Below are 17615 nucleotides of genomic sequence, written 5' to 3' on the forward strand. Positions count from 1 at the left end.
GAAAGTGTTGCACTTTTGACAATAATAACTGAATCAGAAAAACTTCTAGGTTTTCCCACTACATTCCTATTATCATTTCTCTTTGATGTGGACTGTGTTAAAAATAATTTTTCAGTTGTTGAATCATATTGTAAATTATTCTTCTCCCTAGCATAATGATGTGTCATTGACTACGTATGATTTTGTGAGATGGTTGTTGAAATGATGATGGAAAAATGACACTCGTGTTTATTTATGATTTGAAAGTGAAGTACAATATTTCTTTATTATATTCACTTTTTTGTTTAACTTATTCTTTCGTTTGAAATCTCTACTTCAGACTATGCATGGAGTAGTACCTGAGTCTAGTACTACTCTTTAAGATGAGGATACATATGGCACTGCATTTACTGTAAGCAGTCTTTCATTATTTTCTACATAAGCAGCTGCATGCAGCCACAGGTCAGTTGCCACAGCACTGTGAGCAATGATGTGTAGAACCCGACTCCCCTAGCAACAATGAGTCACACTTTTCAACCAGGGAGGGGAAATGAGTGTGAGTGTGAGGTGGGGGAGTCGGAGGGCCCCACAGGCGGGCCCAGCTACTTCTCAGACTGTCAGACTATGGATTCAGGAGCTCTTGTTAAACAGCTGCAGGCAGCACTGTTCCCTATCTATTCAAAGGGTGAGTAAAACTGCTGCTGTCTTCCACATTTTGCAGTAGCTGGAAAAGCAAAATGTATCAGGGACAATGAGAATGTTTTTGTTTATTTTAAAATTACAAAATAAACTATTTTTAATTGTGATCTGTGGTAAGAATGCAGTTAAATAACTTGTGAAGTAGTGACTGGGAGATGTTCATTTTCCTTAATCACTCAGTTTGTATCTGTTCAATAAATATTTTGTGATATTCCTCTATCTTTGGTTACTTTACTTGTCAGACTACTATCTCTTGAGTTTATTATTTTCCCAAAAGAAATAAGTTTGCATGCAGTGAATTTAAATGCTGTTTAATGCCACTCTACCTTCTTACCTTTTGGCAGATTACCCTACCTTTTCATGTACTGACTGCTAAGAATATAGTTTTACTTAATATTTTATGATAACCAAAATACAGAAATGCTTTTAAAATTCATACTTTAATTACAGAAAATTTATTAACCCAGAGGTATTGTGTAAAAGTTTGTATGTGCTGTTTTAATGTTAATGGACATCTTTGTGTTTAAAGCAATGAAAAAACTGTTATTCACTTTTAATCTCAAGCCAAAAACCAAGTTTGAGTTTAATGTTAATGTTTCTCCTATCTAGTTGTGACTTAGGATGTTTGGACAGCATAATGCGAAATCAACCACTGTAATATGTACAAGACACAAGCTCTATCAATATTTGATTGTATTTACAAGAGCAATGAGAGGTAATAGTTAAGTTTTGTGTCTTAATGCTAAGTTAATATTTTTTTATTGGGGGGTGGGGGTCATTGAGTTGCCATTTGTGCTCCTAAATGTGCCTAAATCAATGCAGCAGTTAGCATTTTTTAAATCATTCATATTTGTAAATATAGATCTTGCACCCATAATTGGGAATACTATAGTTATTTACACAAAACTTTCAAACAAAGTTATGTACTGTTAGTCTGTTATATACATGCAGCTTCAGTAAGTGGATGCATTTTCTTCTCTCGGAAAATGGTTTCATATTAGCATATAATGTAAATTTTATTGTGATATAATCCATTTATCTGAATTGTTTGTCAATAAGAAAGGGCTTTGAAACAGATTTATAGTCAGATTGCATGTGAAATGAAGGTACTTTCATAAAAAATAAATTCAGAGGGGAACCAAACTGTCAGTTGTTGTCAGTAATGCTTCTGACATAAGAACACTGTGAAGGTAATTCTGATGAACCCATGTTTCTGGCTCATTTAATTTATTATGAATTTCTGTTGTATGATTGACTTTATTTTATGACTGCAAGTTGTTTCCATTGTTTAATGTCTTAAATGGTCTCTGTGTTGTCTAATCCAAGAATTACCTCAGTTACATGTGTTGTAATTTAGGCACATCTTAGAACTATGATAGGTAAAGAGAAAACTGTTCTTTTTTACAAAAGCACGTGGACTTTGTTATGAACAATCCATTGTAGTTTGAGAGTGATAGAGGTGTTTACCAATATAGTACTAGAAGCAGAAATTATATGCATTTCTCTCTACTGAATCTAATTTTGGCACAGAAAGAAGTGAAATATACAGCTATAAAACTCTTGTGATAATCTGCCCAGAGAAATAATATGTCTGACAGATACTAGATGTATTTTCAAATGTAGATTAAAGTTGTCTATGAATTGTTAATTGTGGTTTAATAGTCTTATAATGTACATAATGTAAATAATTTTATTTAGGTACAGGAGACATGTCAAAATTGTGCTAAAACTTCACAATAAACGTTGAACAACCAATCTTAGTAACAGCATCATAACAGTAATATAATTTGTTACATATATATTATTAATAAATCTTAATACTAAGCACCCCCCTCCCTGCTGCTCAGGTTATCATTTCATCCTTTATGATTATTCTACCATTTCTCCACAGAATCTGCTGTAGCCTTATTTTTTAGAATCTCTGGCTTGATATTAAATATATCCTACCCATTAATTTATTATATATTGTCATCCTCATATACTGTCAAGTCCATGCATATAATTTCAGTTTATGTGTGGGTAGCATAAAATTCTTTTTATTTCTCGTATTGTATGTATGGTTAAAATGATTGGCTTCAAATAATTTTTGGCTGCTGTGAAGGAAGATTACAATTTCATTAATGTATATGGAGGGAACGGTTCCACTTTGTAGTTTGCAAAATTATGGCTGACAAAATTCTCTTTGCTGTGCAGTACACATATATCTGACAATTTTCTTCTGCAGTTTCTATATTTGTGACATACTATTTGAACATCCCAGAAAATTGTGCCATACCTAATAACGAACTCAAAATAACAATGATGTGTTATTTTTCATGTACTCATGTCAATAAAACTGCTTAATTAATTTTATGGGAGGTCAATATTTGTATTCCAGCTTAAGTTTGTGTCCTCATTTAGTCTAAGGAATTTGATCACATCACCTTCTTTCATAAGTTAATTGTTAAGTTGTATTTTAAGTACCATTCATTTGGAATGCTTGGTTTTTAAAGGTACCTTATGGCTTTTTTCAATATTCAGTTTCAACCTATTTGGCTGGAACTGGTTTTAGGATATGAAGTTCGCTCATGATACAACTCAGAATTTTTTCTGCGTTGTAATCTTCAGTTAAAACCGAAGTATCATTTGTATTCAGAACTGATGGGGAATTTATATTTATGGATAAGTCATATATGTAGAATAGGAACAGGACTGGCCATAAAATGGAACTTAAGTCATACCTTGCAACCCTGTACTCCATTTAGAATAATAATTCTTTGCAATTCCTATGATAATTACCCTTTGTTTTCTGTTTTGCAGGTATGGTGTAAGCCATTTCAGAGCATTGCCCTTAATCCCACATTTATGTAATTTGTAGATAAGCAAGGCATGGTTTGCAGAGTCAAAGGCCTGTAACTTTACTCCTCTGAGCCAATGCTTTCATATCTTCTCACTAAAATTATCCAGTGCATCCAGAGTGATTTTTCCTTGCTGGAATCCAAATTGGTTACTCATAATGTATCATTTTTTACAATAAAATTTTGTATCTGGTTTGCGCTTACTTTCTCTAGCACTTTTGACAGGGCTGGAAGAATAGAAATAGGGTGATGGTTTCCCAAATCTCCACTTGACCCATTCTTGAGCAGAGATGTGATTTCAGCATGCTTCAACATATCAGGAAAACATCCTTGTTCGAAAGATTGGTTGATAATTTGTGTTAAAGAATGTGCTATTATGTGGTACAGTGCTTTAATCACTTTATAGCCTTTCCATTTCCTGTACAAATTTGCTTTCAGTAGCAGCGCCTCTGTCAAAATTGGCTGAAAAGTTGATGGGGAGCCAATATATTACTAATAATGAAGGCTACACCAGAAATTTGCAGTTCAAACACTTTACTAGAATTTTAACACTGAATGAGCTACTGTTTATCACCAGTTTGTGTCTCCTTTACTTTAATTATTTGACAGATAAAACAAATAGCCACACACTACAGTCAGTTTGTTTTCTATAATATGATTGTTCAAGTGCAATAACCTAATACTAATGCAAATATTCATAAAAATTCAAGTTTGGTGAACAAATAATTAGCACAGTCACTGTCTCTCAAATTTAATAGTCAATATTAGCAAGAGAGTGATATGCACAGTAAGTAACACTTTTCTTAGCCTAGCTCTGTTGTGAGTGATAATCATTATTGAAGTTTGACATAGTCCATGGGAATAACTTGTGTTAATAGTCAGTCATTAGGAAATAATGACTGAGTGACTGAATTAACTTCCAGACATGAAATTTACGAGGGTCATTCAACAATTACAGAGACAATTTGGTCTGGAGAAAAAACCGTTTATTTTAAAAAAACAATACTTTTTCTACTTTTCAACATAATCCCCTTAAACATTTATGCACTTGTTCCAATAGGCTACAAGCTTTTTTATTCCAGCCACAAAGAACACTTTATCTTGATGTTTGAACCAATTTCCCACAAACTTTTTCACATCCTCGTTGTCTGGAACCTCTTCCCGTGTAATGCCTCCTTCATTGCACCAAACAAATGGAAATCACTAGGTGCTAAATTGGGACTGTAAGGGGGATGAGGTAGTACTTTTCAGCCCATTTTGTTGATGGTTTCATGGGTTACTTGAGCAATATGAGGATGTGCATTGTCTCGCTGGAGAATCACACCTCTCCTCTGAGGTCCATGATGTCTCTATCTCATGACTGGCTTCATCTTGTTTCAAAGCAAATCCGAGTAGTATTGGGTGATCATTGTATGCTGCTCTTCAAGATAATTACAAAAAACTGAACCTTCAGCATCCCAAAACACCCTCAACATGACTTTTCACGCTGATGCTCGGGTTTTGAATTTTTTCTTGACAGGTGAGGTGGTGTGCTTCCACTCCATGCTTTGTCTTTTTGATTCTGGTTCATAATTGTGAACCCAAGTTTTATCACAAGCTAAAATTTTGTTGAGGAAGTGCTCACCTTCTCTTTCATAACATTCCTTTAGCTATGTGCACACTCTCAACCTTGTTTCCTTGTATAGCCACATCAACTCTGTTAGGACCCATCTTGCACAAGTTTTGCGGTACTTCAGCATGTTACAGATGATGTTATGAACTGTACCAGTACTAACTTGAACCTCATCAACTATCATTTCCACAGTCACATGGCAGTTGGCACGAATAATGTCATCAATTTGAGTTTCAAGTGAGGGAGCTGAAACTGCAACTGGTCAGCCAGAATGGTGTTCGTCAGTCACTGAGTCGCAGCCATTTTTGAACTGCTCCATCCACTTGTAAAAATTTGCATGATTCATACAACCCTCACCATAAACTTTAGACATTATACAGTATACATTCACTGGTTTCTCGCCTTCAGCAAGTAAAAAATGAATAACAGAACACTGTTCAACTAAAATGGATGTTTCAAGCAGACTCACCATCTTGAAATATATTTTTGATATTATAAACAAAATAATGTTGATACATCAGCTGATCAGGGGTCATCCCAGTGATGCCAACTAAAAGCCGAAAAAAGTACTGAACTTGACCTACTAACAGTTTTTTCCCCAGACTAATTTGTCTCTTTAATTATTGAATGACTTTCGTAGATAGCTTGTGCCACATTTCTGACTTGTAATTTGTACTGTATCATATGCAGTATATTATTCTGTATTTTTGGACACAGATCTGGCTCATTTCATGACTCATTGCAAACTGAATTTCATCTGAACAAAAATGGCTTTCAATGTAAATTGACAGTAATTAAAACTGATGTTGTCTCTTTGATTTATGTTTATGAGTAGTTGAGGAGATTCATTTTAACGTGGACTTTCAGATACAGTAATAATTTATGTTGAATTATGCTGCATAGTTTGGCTAGATATGGAATTATATTTCAGTAACGTCTCAAAAATGAGATCAACAGGAAGTGCAAAATGGGTCGGTGGGGATGGCTAGTGCACAAATGTAAGGGTGTAGAGGCATATATCACTAGGGGTAAGGTAGATACTGCCTACAGGAAAATTAAAGAGACCTTTGGAGAAAAGAGAACCACCTGTATGAATATCAAGAGCTCAGATGGAAAACCAGTTCTAAGCAAAGAAGGGAAAGCATAAAGGTGGAAAAACATATAGAGGATGTATACAAGTGTAATGTACTTCAGGGCAATATTATGGAAATGGAAGAAGGTGTAGATGAAGATGAAATGGGAGATATGATACTGCACGAAGAGTTTGACAGAGCACTGAAAGACCTAAGTCAAAACAAGGCCACACGAGTAGACAACATTCCATTAGAACTACTGATAGCATTGGGAGAGCCAGCCATGACAAACTCTTCCATCTGGTGAGCAAGATGTATGAGACAGGCAAAATACCTTCAGACTTCAAGAAGAATATAATAATTCCAACCCCAAAGAAAGCAGGTATGAAAATTACTGAACTATCAGTTTAATAAGTCATGGCTGCACAGTACTAACACGAATTCTTTACAGACGAATGGAAAAACTGGTAGAAGCCAACCTCAGAAAGGTTCAGTTTGAATTCCGTAGAAATGAAGCAATACTGAATCTATGACTTATCTTAGGAGGTAGGTCAAGGAAAGGCAAGCCTACATTTCTATCATTTGTAGACTTAGAGAAAGCTTTTGACAATGTTGACTGGAATACTCTCTTTCAAATTCTGAAGGTAGTAGGGATGAGATACAGGGAGTAAAAGGATATTTGCAATTTGTACAGACACCAGATGGCAGTTATAGAAGTTGAGGGGAATGAAAGAGAAGCAGTGGTTGGGAAGTGAGACAGGGTTGTAGCGTATCGCTGATGTTATTCAATCTGTATATTGAGCAAGCAGTAAAGGAAACAAAAGAAAATTTGGAATGGGAATTAAAATCCATGGAGAAGAACTAAAGACTTTGATATATATGAAGACAGTAACTTGTTCTCGAAAGAACAGTTACTGTTGATGACCGTGCAGCTTTTCCCTGGAATAAATGATGACTAACTGACAATCTCAGCTGCCGACAGGTGTTGTTGTTATACCTCGATGTGGACAGCTAAAAATGTGTGCCCCGACTGGGACTCGAACCCAGGACCTCCTGCTTACATGGCAGACGCTCTGTCCATCTGAGCCACCGAGGACGCAGATGAATAGCGCGACTGCAGGGACTTATCTCCTGCACGCTTCCCGTGAGACTCACATTCCCAACTGTCCACAATTCTACATATGTATTGTACCTTATAGACATTGGCCCACCCACTCATTACTCGCGCACGCTTTGGCGATTCCCGTAAGAGTTTGGGCAACCTGTGCACATTTGCACAGATGAAGATCAGTGGCTGGGTAGCCTTTAACTATATATATATGAAGACAGTAACTAGTTCTCGAAAGAACAGTTACTGTTGATGACCGTGCAGCTTTTCCCTGGAATAAATGATGACTAACTGACAACCTCAGCTGCCGACAGGTGTTGTTGTTATACCTCGATGTGGACAGCTGAAAATGTGTGCCCTGACCGGGACTCGAACCCGGGGTCTCCTGCTTACATGGCAGACGCTCTATCCTGTTTGGAAGTGAAACATGGACGATAAATAGTTTAGAGAATAGCAGCTTTTGAAATGTGGTGCTACAGAAGACTGCTGAAGATTAGATGGGTATATCACCTAAATAATGAGGAGGTACTGAATAGAATTGGGGAGAAGAGAAATTTGTGGCACAACTTGACTAGAAGAATGGATCGGTTGATAGGACATATTCTGAGGCATCAAGGGATCATCAATTTAGTATTGGAGGGCAACGCGGAGAGTAAAAATCGTAGAGGGAGACCAAGAGATGAATACACTAAGCAGATTCAGAAGGATGTAGGTTGCAGTAGGTACTTGGAATTGATGAAGCTTGCACAGGATAGATAGCATGGAGAGCTGCATCAAACCAGTCTCTGGGCTGAAGAACACAACAACAACAATGTTTTAACTATGGGCATTAATTACTCTGGAATTAAATGAGTGCAAGACTCGCTAACATATTTTCATCATTAGCTGCTTAATACTTTATTTTTTCTATAAGTTTTTCATCTTATTTATCAGGAAGTCAGTAATGAGGTATATGCTTACACATGAACAATGATAATGAAATTCAAAATTATAGATTTTAGGAATTAGTACAGTTTTTAGGTGAACTAACTGTCTCATTCTATTCCTGATAACAAAAGGAATGTAATAGATAATGAAGTTGGATAAGCCCTGAGTCAGTATTTGAGATTTTTAGGTTCTGTGCACATGTTATATTAATGACAAAATTGAAGATGTCTCAGAATTTACACATACACATAAAATTAATAACAGTAGTAATAAAATAATAATAAAATAATAATAATAATAACAATAATAGTTTGGGGATGGAGGAAGAGAAAATGGAACAGCTTGAAGGAATCCACCTGCTTTGTTCCAAATTCAGCATGTATCCCATTCCACCCAACAGAATTATTACTATTTGATGATATAACATTTTCCATGTCCTTTATTGAATGTTTTTGAAAATCTGTTACATACTCAGCATCTGGATGGTGTCCAACGGGATTTACTTCACTCTGGTACCCTACTATGTCAACATCTGACCTAGCCATATTTTTGAGGAATCTATTTAAATACTTTGATATTGGAGTTGGGTTTACAGCAAGGCAATCACCTACATTAATCATAGATATTTCAAGGCTACTAACTCCAATGCTGAATTGTGATTTGGCAGCAGACAATACAGTCTTTGTCTTACTTTTAGGTTGTAAAATCAACTTATAGTTTGGCATTTTTGTGGCTGTCTTCACACCTTTTTTTTAAAAAAATTATAATATCTAACATACTCAGTAAAATGGCAGTTTTATCATATTTCACTTCCTGACACTAGAAATTTGCATACCTTGTGTCATCCACTTACGTTTACCAGTCATTTGTTCACACGTGTTTTTAACTGGAAAACATTCATTAAACATCTCAAGAAAGCTACTTGAAAATTCTCAAAGTTACTACTGCTTGAAATACAGCAGTCAAAAGGCCATTCAGTATCACTTTACTGAATTGTTTTCATCAGAATTCCTTTTATACTGCTTCCATAACTTGAAATCATGCTGTTTATTCTTACTAGTTCAGTGGATAATCCAGAAGGGGTCGGAGATTCCTAAATCTAAGCAAAATTTGTAAATATCTTCAAACACTAAATGTGTTAAAATATTATCAGTGCAGGTCGCTGACTGTATATTTACTGTAGTGGCTTGCATGAAGTATACATTGAAGCTAAAGTTATTTATTATGTCAGTGCTGTTTATGTGTCATTACTGTCAGCTATGGTATTCATATTAAAGTCATCAGATATTAAAATGTTTTTCCTTTTTTAATTATTGAGGTTTTAAGCAGGCTCTGAAATTTGGTGAGAAAAGCTTCAGTTGTAGCTGATACTCTGTAAATAGAAACTACTATGACCTTTAGGTCCCGTAACTTTCAAATATACACTATTCATTCAAATAATTAAAATAATTTCTATTTTATTCACCTTTACAATTCCTTGTTTATCATACAGGACTACTTGAATATAAATTAGAATAATGATTTCTGTTCAAATATTTCTCTGTGGTATAGAAGCAATTGTTAAGGAGAATAAAATATGAAATAGGAAATTATTTTAATTATTTGAATGAAGAGTGTATATCTACACTCCTGGAATTGGAAAAAAGAACACATTGACACTGGTGTGTCAGACCCACCATACTTGCTCCGGACACTGCGAGAGGGCTATACAAGCAATGATCACACGCACGGCACAGCGGACACACCAGGAACCGCGGTGTTGGCCGTCGAATGGCGCTAGCTGCGCAGCATTTGTGCACCGCCGCCGTCAGTGTCAGCCAGTTTGCCGTGGCATACGGAGCTCCATCGCAGTCTTTAACACTGGTAGCATGCCGCGACAGCGTGGACGTGAATCGTATGTGCAGTTGCCGGACTTTGAGCGAGGGCGTATAGTGGGCATGCAGGAGGCCGGGTGGACGTACCGCCGAATTGCTCAACACGTGGGGCGTGAGGTCTCCACAGTACATCGATGTTGTCACCAGTGGTCGGCGGAAGGTGCACGTGCCCGTCGACCTGGGACCGGACCGCAGCGACGCACGGATGCACGCCAAGACCGTAGGTTCCTACGCAGTGCCATAGGGGACCGCACCGCCACTTCCCAGCAAATTAGGGACACTGTTGCTCCTGGGGTATCGGCGAGGACCATTCGCAACTGTCTCCATGAAGCTGGCTACGGTCCCGCACACCGTTAGGCCGTCTTCCGCTCACGCCCCAACATCGTGCAGCCCGCCTCCAGTGGTGTCGCGACAGGCGTGAATGGAGGGACGAATGGAGACGTGTCGTCTTCAGCGACGAGAGTCGCTTCTGCCTTGGTGCCAATGATGGTCGTATGCATGTTTGGTGCCGTGCAGGTGAGCGCCACAATCAGGACTGCATACGACCGAGGCACACAGGGCCAACACCCGGCATCATGGTGTGGGGAGCGATCTCCTACACTGGCCGTACACCACTGGTGATCGTCAAGGGGACACTGAATAGTGCACGGTACATCCAAACCGTCATCGAACCCATCGTTCTACCATTCCTAGACCGGCAAGGGAACTTGCTGTTCCAACAGGACAATGCACGTCCGCATGTATCCCGTGCCACCCAATGTGCTCTAGAAGGTGTAAGTCAACTACCCTGGCCAGCAAGATCTCCGGATCTGTCCCCCATTGAGCATGTTTGGGACTGGATGAAGCGTCGTCTCACGCGGTCTGCACGTCCAGCACGAACGCTGGTCCAACTGAGGTGCCAGGTGGAAATGGCATGGCAAGCCGTTCCACAGGACTACATCCAGCATCTCTACGATCGTCTCCATGGGAGAATAGCAGCCTGCATTGCTGCGAAAGGTGGATATACACTGTACTAGTGCCGACATTGTGCATGCTCTGTTGCCTGTGTCTATGTGCCTGTGGTTCTGTCAGTGTGATCATGTGATGTATCTGACCCCAGGAATGTGTCAATAAAGTTTCCCCTTCCTGGGACAATGAATTCACGGTGTTCTTATTTCAATTTCCAGGAGTGTATATGTTACATATTATTATTATTGAGATTGAGTAACAATTGGAAATAACAAAAATACCTTTATTTTATGTTTCGTATTATTATTACTTAGATATGTTCATTAACAATAACTTACAAAGTAGTCATAACATCCTGCCTTGTAAAATTGTAGTTTTGTTTCCTGCAATTGTGAAAATTTGAGTGTATTTGGCTAAAGCACAAGAGGAATTAGCAGAATTGTGAGCTTCAGTTTGCGGTAGTAACATTAGGGCTAGGTCATAAAGCCTCCCAAATCAGTGATAAAACCCAGGAAGTGCTACAAATGTGATAGCTTCAGTCTAGCTAACTCTAATAGCTTCAGTGCTTACTTAATAGCACACAGAAGCATACACTCATCCCAACAAGTTTATTAGCAGCCTAACAATACAGAACATAAAAATGCAGGGTGAGGCTGAAAATGTTAATAATACCGAGAAGGTATTTTTGTTAGATATAATTCATATTAAATGGATGTTATGTAATGAAAGTTTCAAAGTAGGAGTGCAGGCAGCAGTTTAGAATAAAATACAATAGAATAGATTTATTCACCTTTGAGGATTTTCTGTTTAATTGCTGTTGTCAAATTTTACAGATTATATATTTTCCACTTCTACATTAGACTTTACACATTACATAAACATATTTACAATAATCAGTTAATACAGTTACATAATACATTATGTTTGCACACTATAGATTAAACATTACATCTGATTTTATATATTGATATATTTAACTTTGTGTATTGCACAGTACTGCATTTTGTTATTGTAAATAGCTTATCATAATAAAGTATACTTTCATGACAGTCTTTCACTGTGTGATATTCTTAACTTTTAATTCATTTTTCAGTTTTACTTTGAAATTTATTCACATGCACTGTATGACCAGTTTTTAGGACTATCTTAAAAAAGCACGATGCCAAGATGTTTATAATGGTCATGAATCTTTGCTAAATGGTAAATGGCATGGCAGTTGTATGTAAGTTTATTGTGTTATGCTGATGTACTGAGCTTATTAGATTAAATAGATTTATATTTTCCTTAAAATAGATCAGGCTACTGCAAATATTTATACTTGGTACTGTCATCATATTAAATTCCTTAAAGTAATTTCTACAAGATTCTGATGGTGCATGTAACATCCTTTTTCTACCATTTAAATATTATTTTTGCATCACTGGAATTTTTCTGTGATAGAATTTTATATGTCAGATGTGAATGGAAGAAGGTAAAGTATACATATAATAAGAACATTTTGCTGATGCAACTTCTCAATTTGTGCAATAGACACTACCTGAGAGAGTCTGTTACATAGTTTGTATGTATGAGTATGTTATGCAAGTCTTTAGTCAATATGAAAACTAAGAAGTTTTGCTGAGGTATTGTCCTGTTTCAGTGCATTTCAATAGAACAATATTCTTCAGTTTTTGTATAATTTGTCTTAAATCATGTGCTGCATATGTCTTTTGTTGTTGCTACATTAAGCTGTAGACCATCCAGGTTCTCTCCTGTACAACTAGTGTAGCACTATCTACATAGAGCACAGTTTCACAAGGCAATACTAAGGGCAGATCATTTATATATATAATAAATAAAATATTGTTGAAGAACTGAGCCATGAGATACTTCTGCTAAGGCTGGTAGACAATCTGAGTTTTGATTCTCTGAACACATAAGCTGCTGCCTGTCACTGAGGTAGGACTGCATAAAGTCAAGAGCATTCTCTCTTTTTCCATACTAATATAACTTTTTAGTCAGTATTTCAAATGAGAGTGTCTCAAAGGCTATACTTACATCAAGTAGTGTGGCATAAATAATTGTTATATACTTTCACCGTAATGCTTTCAGCTGCTTTAACAGTAGAGTTGCCAGGCTTGAATCCCTATTGTGCCGAAAAGAGTTATTTATTGCATTGAACATCCTGGACAATCTTTTGTTGCATACAGTACTTGATTATCTTTGCTTTTACTGGGTAAATGAGATGGATGAGTAATTTTCTGCTGGTGCTTTGTTGATTGTTTGTATTATTACCAATAGTTGACAGTAGTGCTTTAGCTTTGCTCAAATCTTTCTCTAACTTGATGTCTGAGAAGGGTTTGCCAAAAAGTGTGTGTAATACATCTGGTTGCTTCAGAAAAGCACTGGCTTTCATTTCAGAGTTTATTTCTGTTTTATTGACCTCCCATCCAAGCTTACATTTGTTTTGTGCATTAAGAATGTGTTCACCATTTACTTTACATTTAAGTAACTGGATTTCTGATTTATAATGCCCTTTTGCTGAGCACATTTGGTTGAATTTGTTACCATTTTTATACTAGCTGCATAGTCTTTTGGGTTTAATAGGATGCTCTGCTTGCAATGATCCTAGTGATATGAAGAACAGATTTCATTAGAATCTTTAACAATTTGGCTGCAGACTTGTTTGCTTCATATCCTGCAGGATTAATTTATTCCAGTTTATTAAGTTTAATTTGCCTTGTAACTGGTTTAACTTGTGACCATTAATGGTTCAAATCAGACTTCCATTTTCAGTGGAACAGCTATGTATTTTATTATTTAAGGGATCTCAGATGACTGAGGACGACATGGCTGACGGTGAACTATATTTAGCATTATCTATTTCTTGCCTCTACAGTTCATATGGAGGCAATGTGTTTAATGGTGTTCCCAGTTTAGGCCAACTGCATCTATAAATGTTACATTTTTATATTTTCTACAGATTCTTTCCAGGTAACTCAAATTCTGTAATTTCTGTGGTTACACAGGGCCATCAAGGAAGATCATATCATTTGCGTTCACTATGATCTGTTGCATTGGTACATTACAAATCACAAAGGTTTAAAAATAAATAAATAAATAAATAAAAGATTTCCTACTGCCATGGTCCTGTTCTTATGTAAATGTCATTTTCTCCCCCAAAAAGCACCAAATAGTTTTCAGTCTGCATTACCACTGACTTCTGAGCAATATTTTTTTTTAAATAACACCAAGAGGACCACCAGCATATGTAAAACTGATGAGAAAAGAAATTTGTGACACAAATTTTGTGCTTTTTCTGGGAGTAGTTTTGGTAGATTTCTTTCTGCACCTATTGGACTTTTATTCTGAGTACCTTCTGTAGTTATAGATTTGTTACTAGGCTACATTTCATTTGTCTGTGGGTTTCAATGAATGCTTTGGTGGTAGAAACAATTCCATGTTGGCATTAATCAGTGGTCATCAAACATTTTTGTTCAAGAATTAATATTGACATTATGGGGTGGCACCTCAGGTTGCATATGCAATCATCTTATTATTAATTGGTAATCTGCATAAATTAGTATGGTGTTGTTTTGACCATTGGTCCAATGACTGGTGTGATGCTGCTTGCTGTGCTACTCTAGCCTGTGCAAGCCTCTTCACCTCCAAATAACTGCTACAACCTACATCCTTCTGAATCTGCTTACTGTATTCATCTCTTGGTCTCCCTGTATGATTTTTAACTGTCTCTCCCCCCCCCCCCCCCTTCCCACACACACCTCACTCTAGTACTAAATTCGAGATCCCTTAATGACTCAGCATGTGTACTATCAACTGATCCCTTCTTCTTGTCAGGTTGTGCCACAAATTTCTTTTCTCATTATTTCTATTCATTCAGCATTCTTCTGTAGCACCACACTTCAAAAGCCTCTACTCTCTACTTGTCTAAACTGTTTCTCATCCACGTTTCACTTACATATGTGGCTACACTGCAGACAAATGCCTTTACAAAAGACTTCCTACCACTTAAATCTATATTCTATGTTAACAAATTTTTCTTCTTCAGAAACACTTTTCTTGCTATTGCCAGTTTACATTTTATATCCTCTCTATGTTGGCCATCACCAGTTATTTTACTGCCCAAATAGCAAAACTCATCAACTACTTTGAGTGTCTCATTTCCTAATCTAATTCCTTCAGAACTGTCTGATATAATTTGATTGTATTCCATTATCCTTGTCATGCTTTTATTGATGGTCATCTTATATCCTCCTTCCAAGACACTGTCTGTTCCATTTAACTGCTCTTCCAAGTCCTTTACTGTCTCTGACAGGATTACAATGTCATCAGCAAACCTCAGAGCTTTTATTTCTTCTCCCTAAACTTTAATTTCTACCCCAGGTTTTTCTTTGGGTTCCTTTACTGCTTGCTCAGTGTACAGACTAAATAACATCGGGGATAGGAATCCCAGTTCTTCTCATGTCCTGCCTGTTGTATCCTCATTAATATGTGAAATTGTTGCTTTGATGTGAGCTCACAGTTCATGCACATCCCTCAGTATGGTCTGGTAGACAGCAGCTTTCTTTAAGTCCCAAAGTAAACAGCCTGATGAGGTTATGTCTGGATGCTTCGGGGACCAGGAAATACGACCTCCTCTGCTAATCCAGCAACCTTGAAATATAATGTCCAAAGCCTTCCTAATGGTGGAGGTCGAGTGAGGAGGGGCACTGTCCTGCTGTAGCATTATATTGAGGTGAAGTTCCTCAATGTGTGGAAGTGCAAACTGTTCCAACATATTCAGATAACCCTTTGGGAAAAAAAAAAAAAAAAAAAAAAAAAAAAAAAAAAAAAAAAAAAAAAAAAAAAAAAATCAATTCCCCAACACAGTCATGAAGCAGATCACACCATAGCTTTACCTCTGGACTATTGAGCACTGTTCCCATGTTAAAGTAGGGGTTCTCAGAGCAATGGATGCTCATATTGTGTCTGTTTACCTTCTGGGACACATGAAAGCAAGCTTCATTCATGAATATCACATTTTTCAGACAGTCTGGGTCACCATCAATGTGACTTAGAATCTCAATTGCAAAGCACTGTGCTTTGGCCTATCACCAGATTGAAGCACATGCAGCAGCTGCACTTTGTGGGCATGAAGCTTGTGCCTCTTGTGGAGCACCCTGTACACCATGGTTGGTGGTTACTGCAACTGTTGAGACATTTGACGTATTGATTTGGTTGGGCCCCAGATAAATTCCTGTTGCAACTGTTCTACATTTGTATCACTCATGCTCAGATGCCCGGAACTCGTCCTCTTCTCCTCATGGCACTTCTGGATTCCTCATGTACCACTGTCAGATGGTTGGATGTGATAATAGTGTGCATCTGTAAGGTGTCCAGAAGATCTGTTGCATCTGGGTATCAGATTTGCCCTCTGTCAACCATTACACAGACTGTGCTATGAGCTGGAGGTGACCATTTTCATCAATAACTAACCTGAAAAAGAAAAAACAAAAAATAAAACAAAACAGAAAATCAGTTTAGGTGAATACGAACATAGTGCCACAAACCACATCTTTTTACCTATCCCCATGTCTGAAATAAGCTTGATCAAGATTGTAAGGATAATTTTAGAATACCTTGTGTCCTATGAGCCTTCAATAGACTAGCTATATTAAAAGTATGATAAGTTAGTGCTGGACCGTAAGTGCTGATGTGCTTATTGTTAAAAGTCGGCACCATTCACATTTCTTCACATCAACTTCCCTGTTCCAGACTATCACTGCCATCGGCAACCCCAGGGTTGTCATACTACAATTATTCATTCTCTGTGTATCTGACTGCATTGCCTTTGCTTAAAATATTGCTGTCTCTGTATTTTTGTCTGTTTCTGAGCATAAAAACTAGACTCTATTAACTTTAGTTACCATTTGCTGGACTGAGACTCGAATTCGGTCTAGCACATAGTTTTAAACTGCCAGGAAGTTTTATTTCAGTGTACACTCCACTACAGAGTGAAAATTTCATTCCGGAAACATCCCCCAAGCTGCGGCTAAGCCATGTCTTCACATTATCCTTTCTTCCAGGAGTGCTAGGTAGGAGACGAGATACTGGCAGAATTGAACCTTTGAGGATGGGGCATGAGTCATGCTTGAATAGCTCAGTTGGCAGGACACTTGTCTGCGAAAGGCAAAGGTCCCAAGTTCGAGTCTCAATCTGACACATAATTTTAACCTGCAAAGAAGTTTCATATCATCACTCTACTACGGAGTGAAAATTTCATTCTGTATCAGACAAATTGCAGACAATTTGCCTTAAACCTGTGTAAAGATTGTCTTACTCTTTGAGCAGTATGATAAACCATCGGTGAACTGTTTTCTGGAAAATGATTATGTAGAATTTAGAAAATTGTTCTGGAGAGAAGAGTGTACACAAGCACCATAATGCTTTCCATGTGAACACTTCTGGTAGGTGGCTATTTTCACAGCTAATTACCAGATGCATCCAGTCTGCTCAAAGCACTATCCACCTTATGCCAGTGATTTTTAATGTGTTCCCAGTATAGTGTAAAAGCGTCTG

The 17615-nt window shown here is 37.3% G+C and overlaps 1 protein-coding gene and 1 non-coding gene across 2 annotated transcripts in view; one reads left to right on the plus strand and one right to left on the minus strand.

Annotated features, from left to right (window-relative positions):
- The first annotated feature begins 603 nt into the window (after positions 1–603).
- Positions 604–17615, plus strand: part of LOC126252533 (cytosolic carboxypeptidase Nna1) — a 666898-nt gene continuing 649886 nt past the window's right edge. Inside the window, 1 exon segment of the mRNA XM_049953428.1 lies at positions 604–664. Within this exon segment, the coding sequence (XP_049809385.1) occupies positions 604–664 (61 nt within the window).
- On the minus strand, positions 7223–7296 carry Trnat-ugu (transfer RNA threonine (anticodon UGU)). The gene has a single exon. It is a non-coding gene; the product is annotated as a tRNA-Thr (tRNA).

This window comes from Schistocerca nitens, chromosome 4 (genome assembly GCF_023898315.1).
Source record: "Schistocerca nitens isolate TAMUIC-IGC-003100 chromosome 4, iqSchNite1.1, whole genome shotgun sequence".
Classification (NCBI taxonomy): domain Eukaryota; kingdom Metazoa; phylum Arthropoda; class Insecta; order Orthoptera; family Acrididae; genus Schistocerca; species Schistocerca nitens.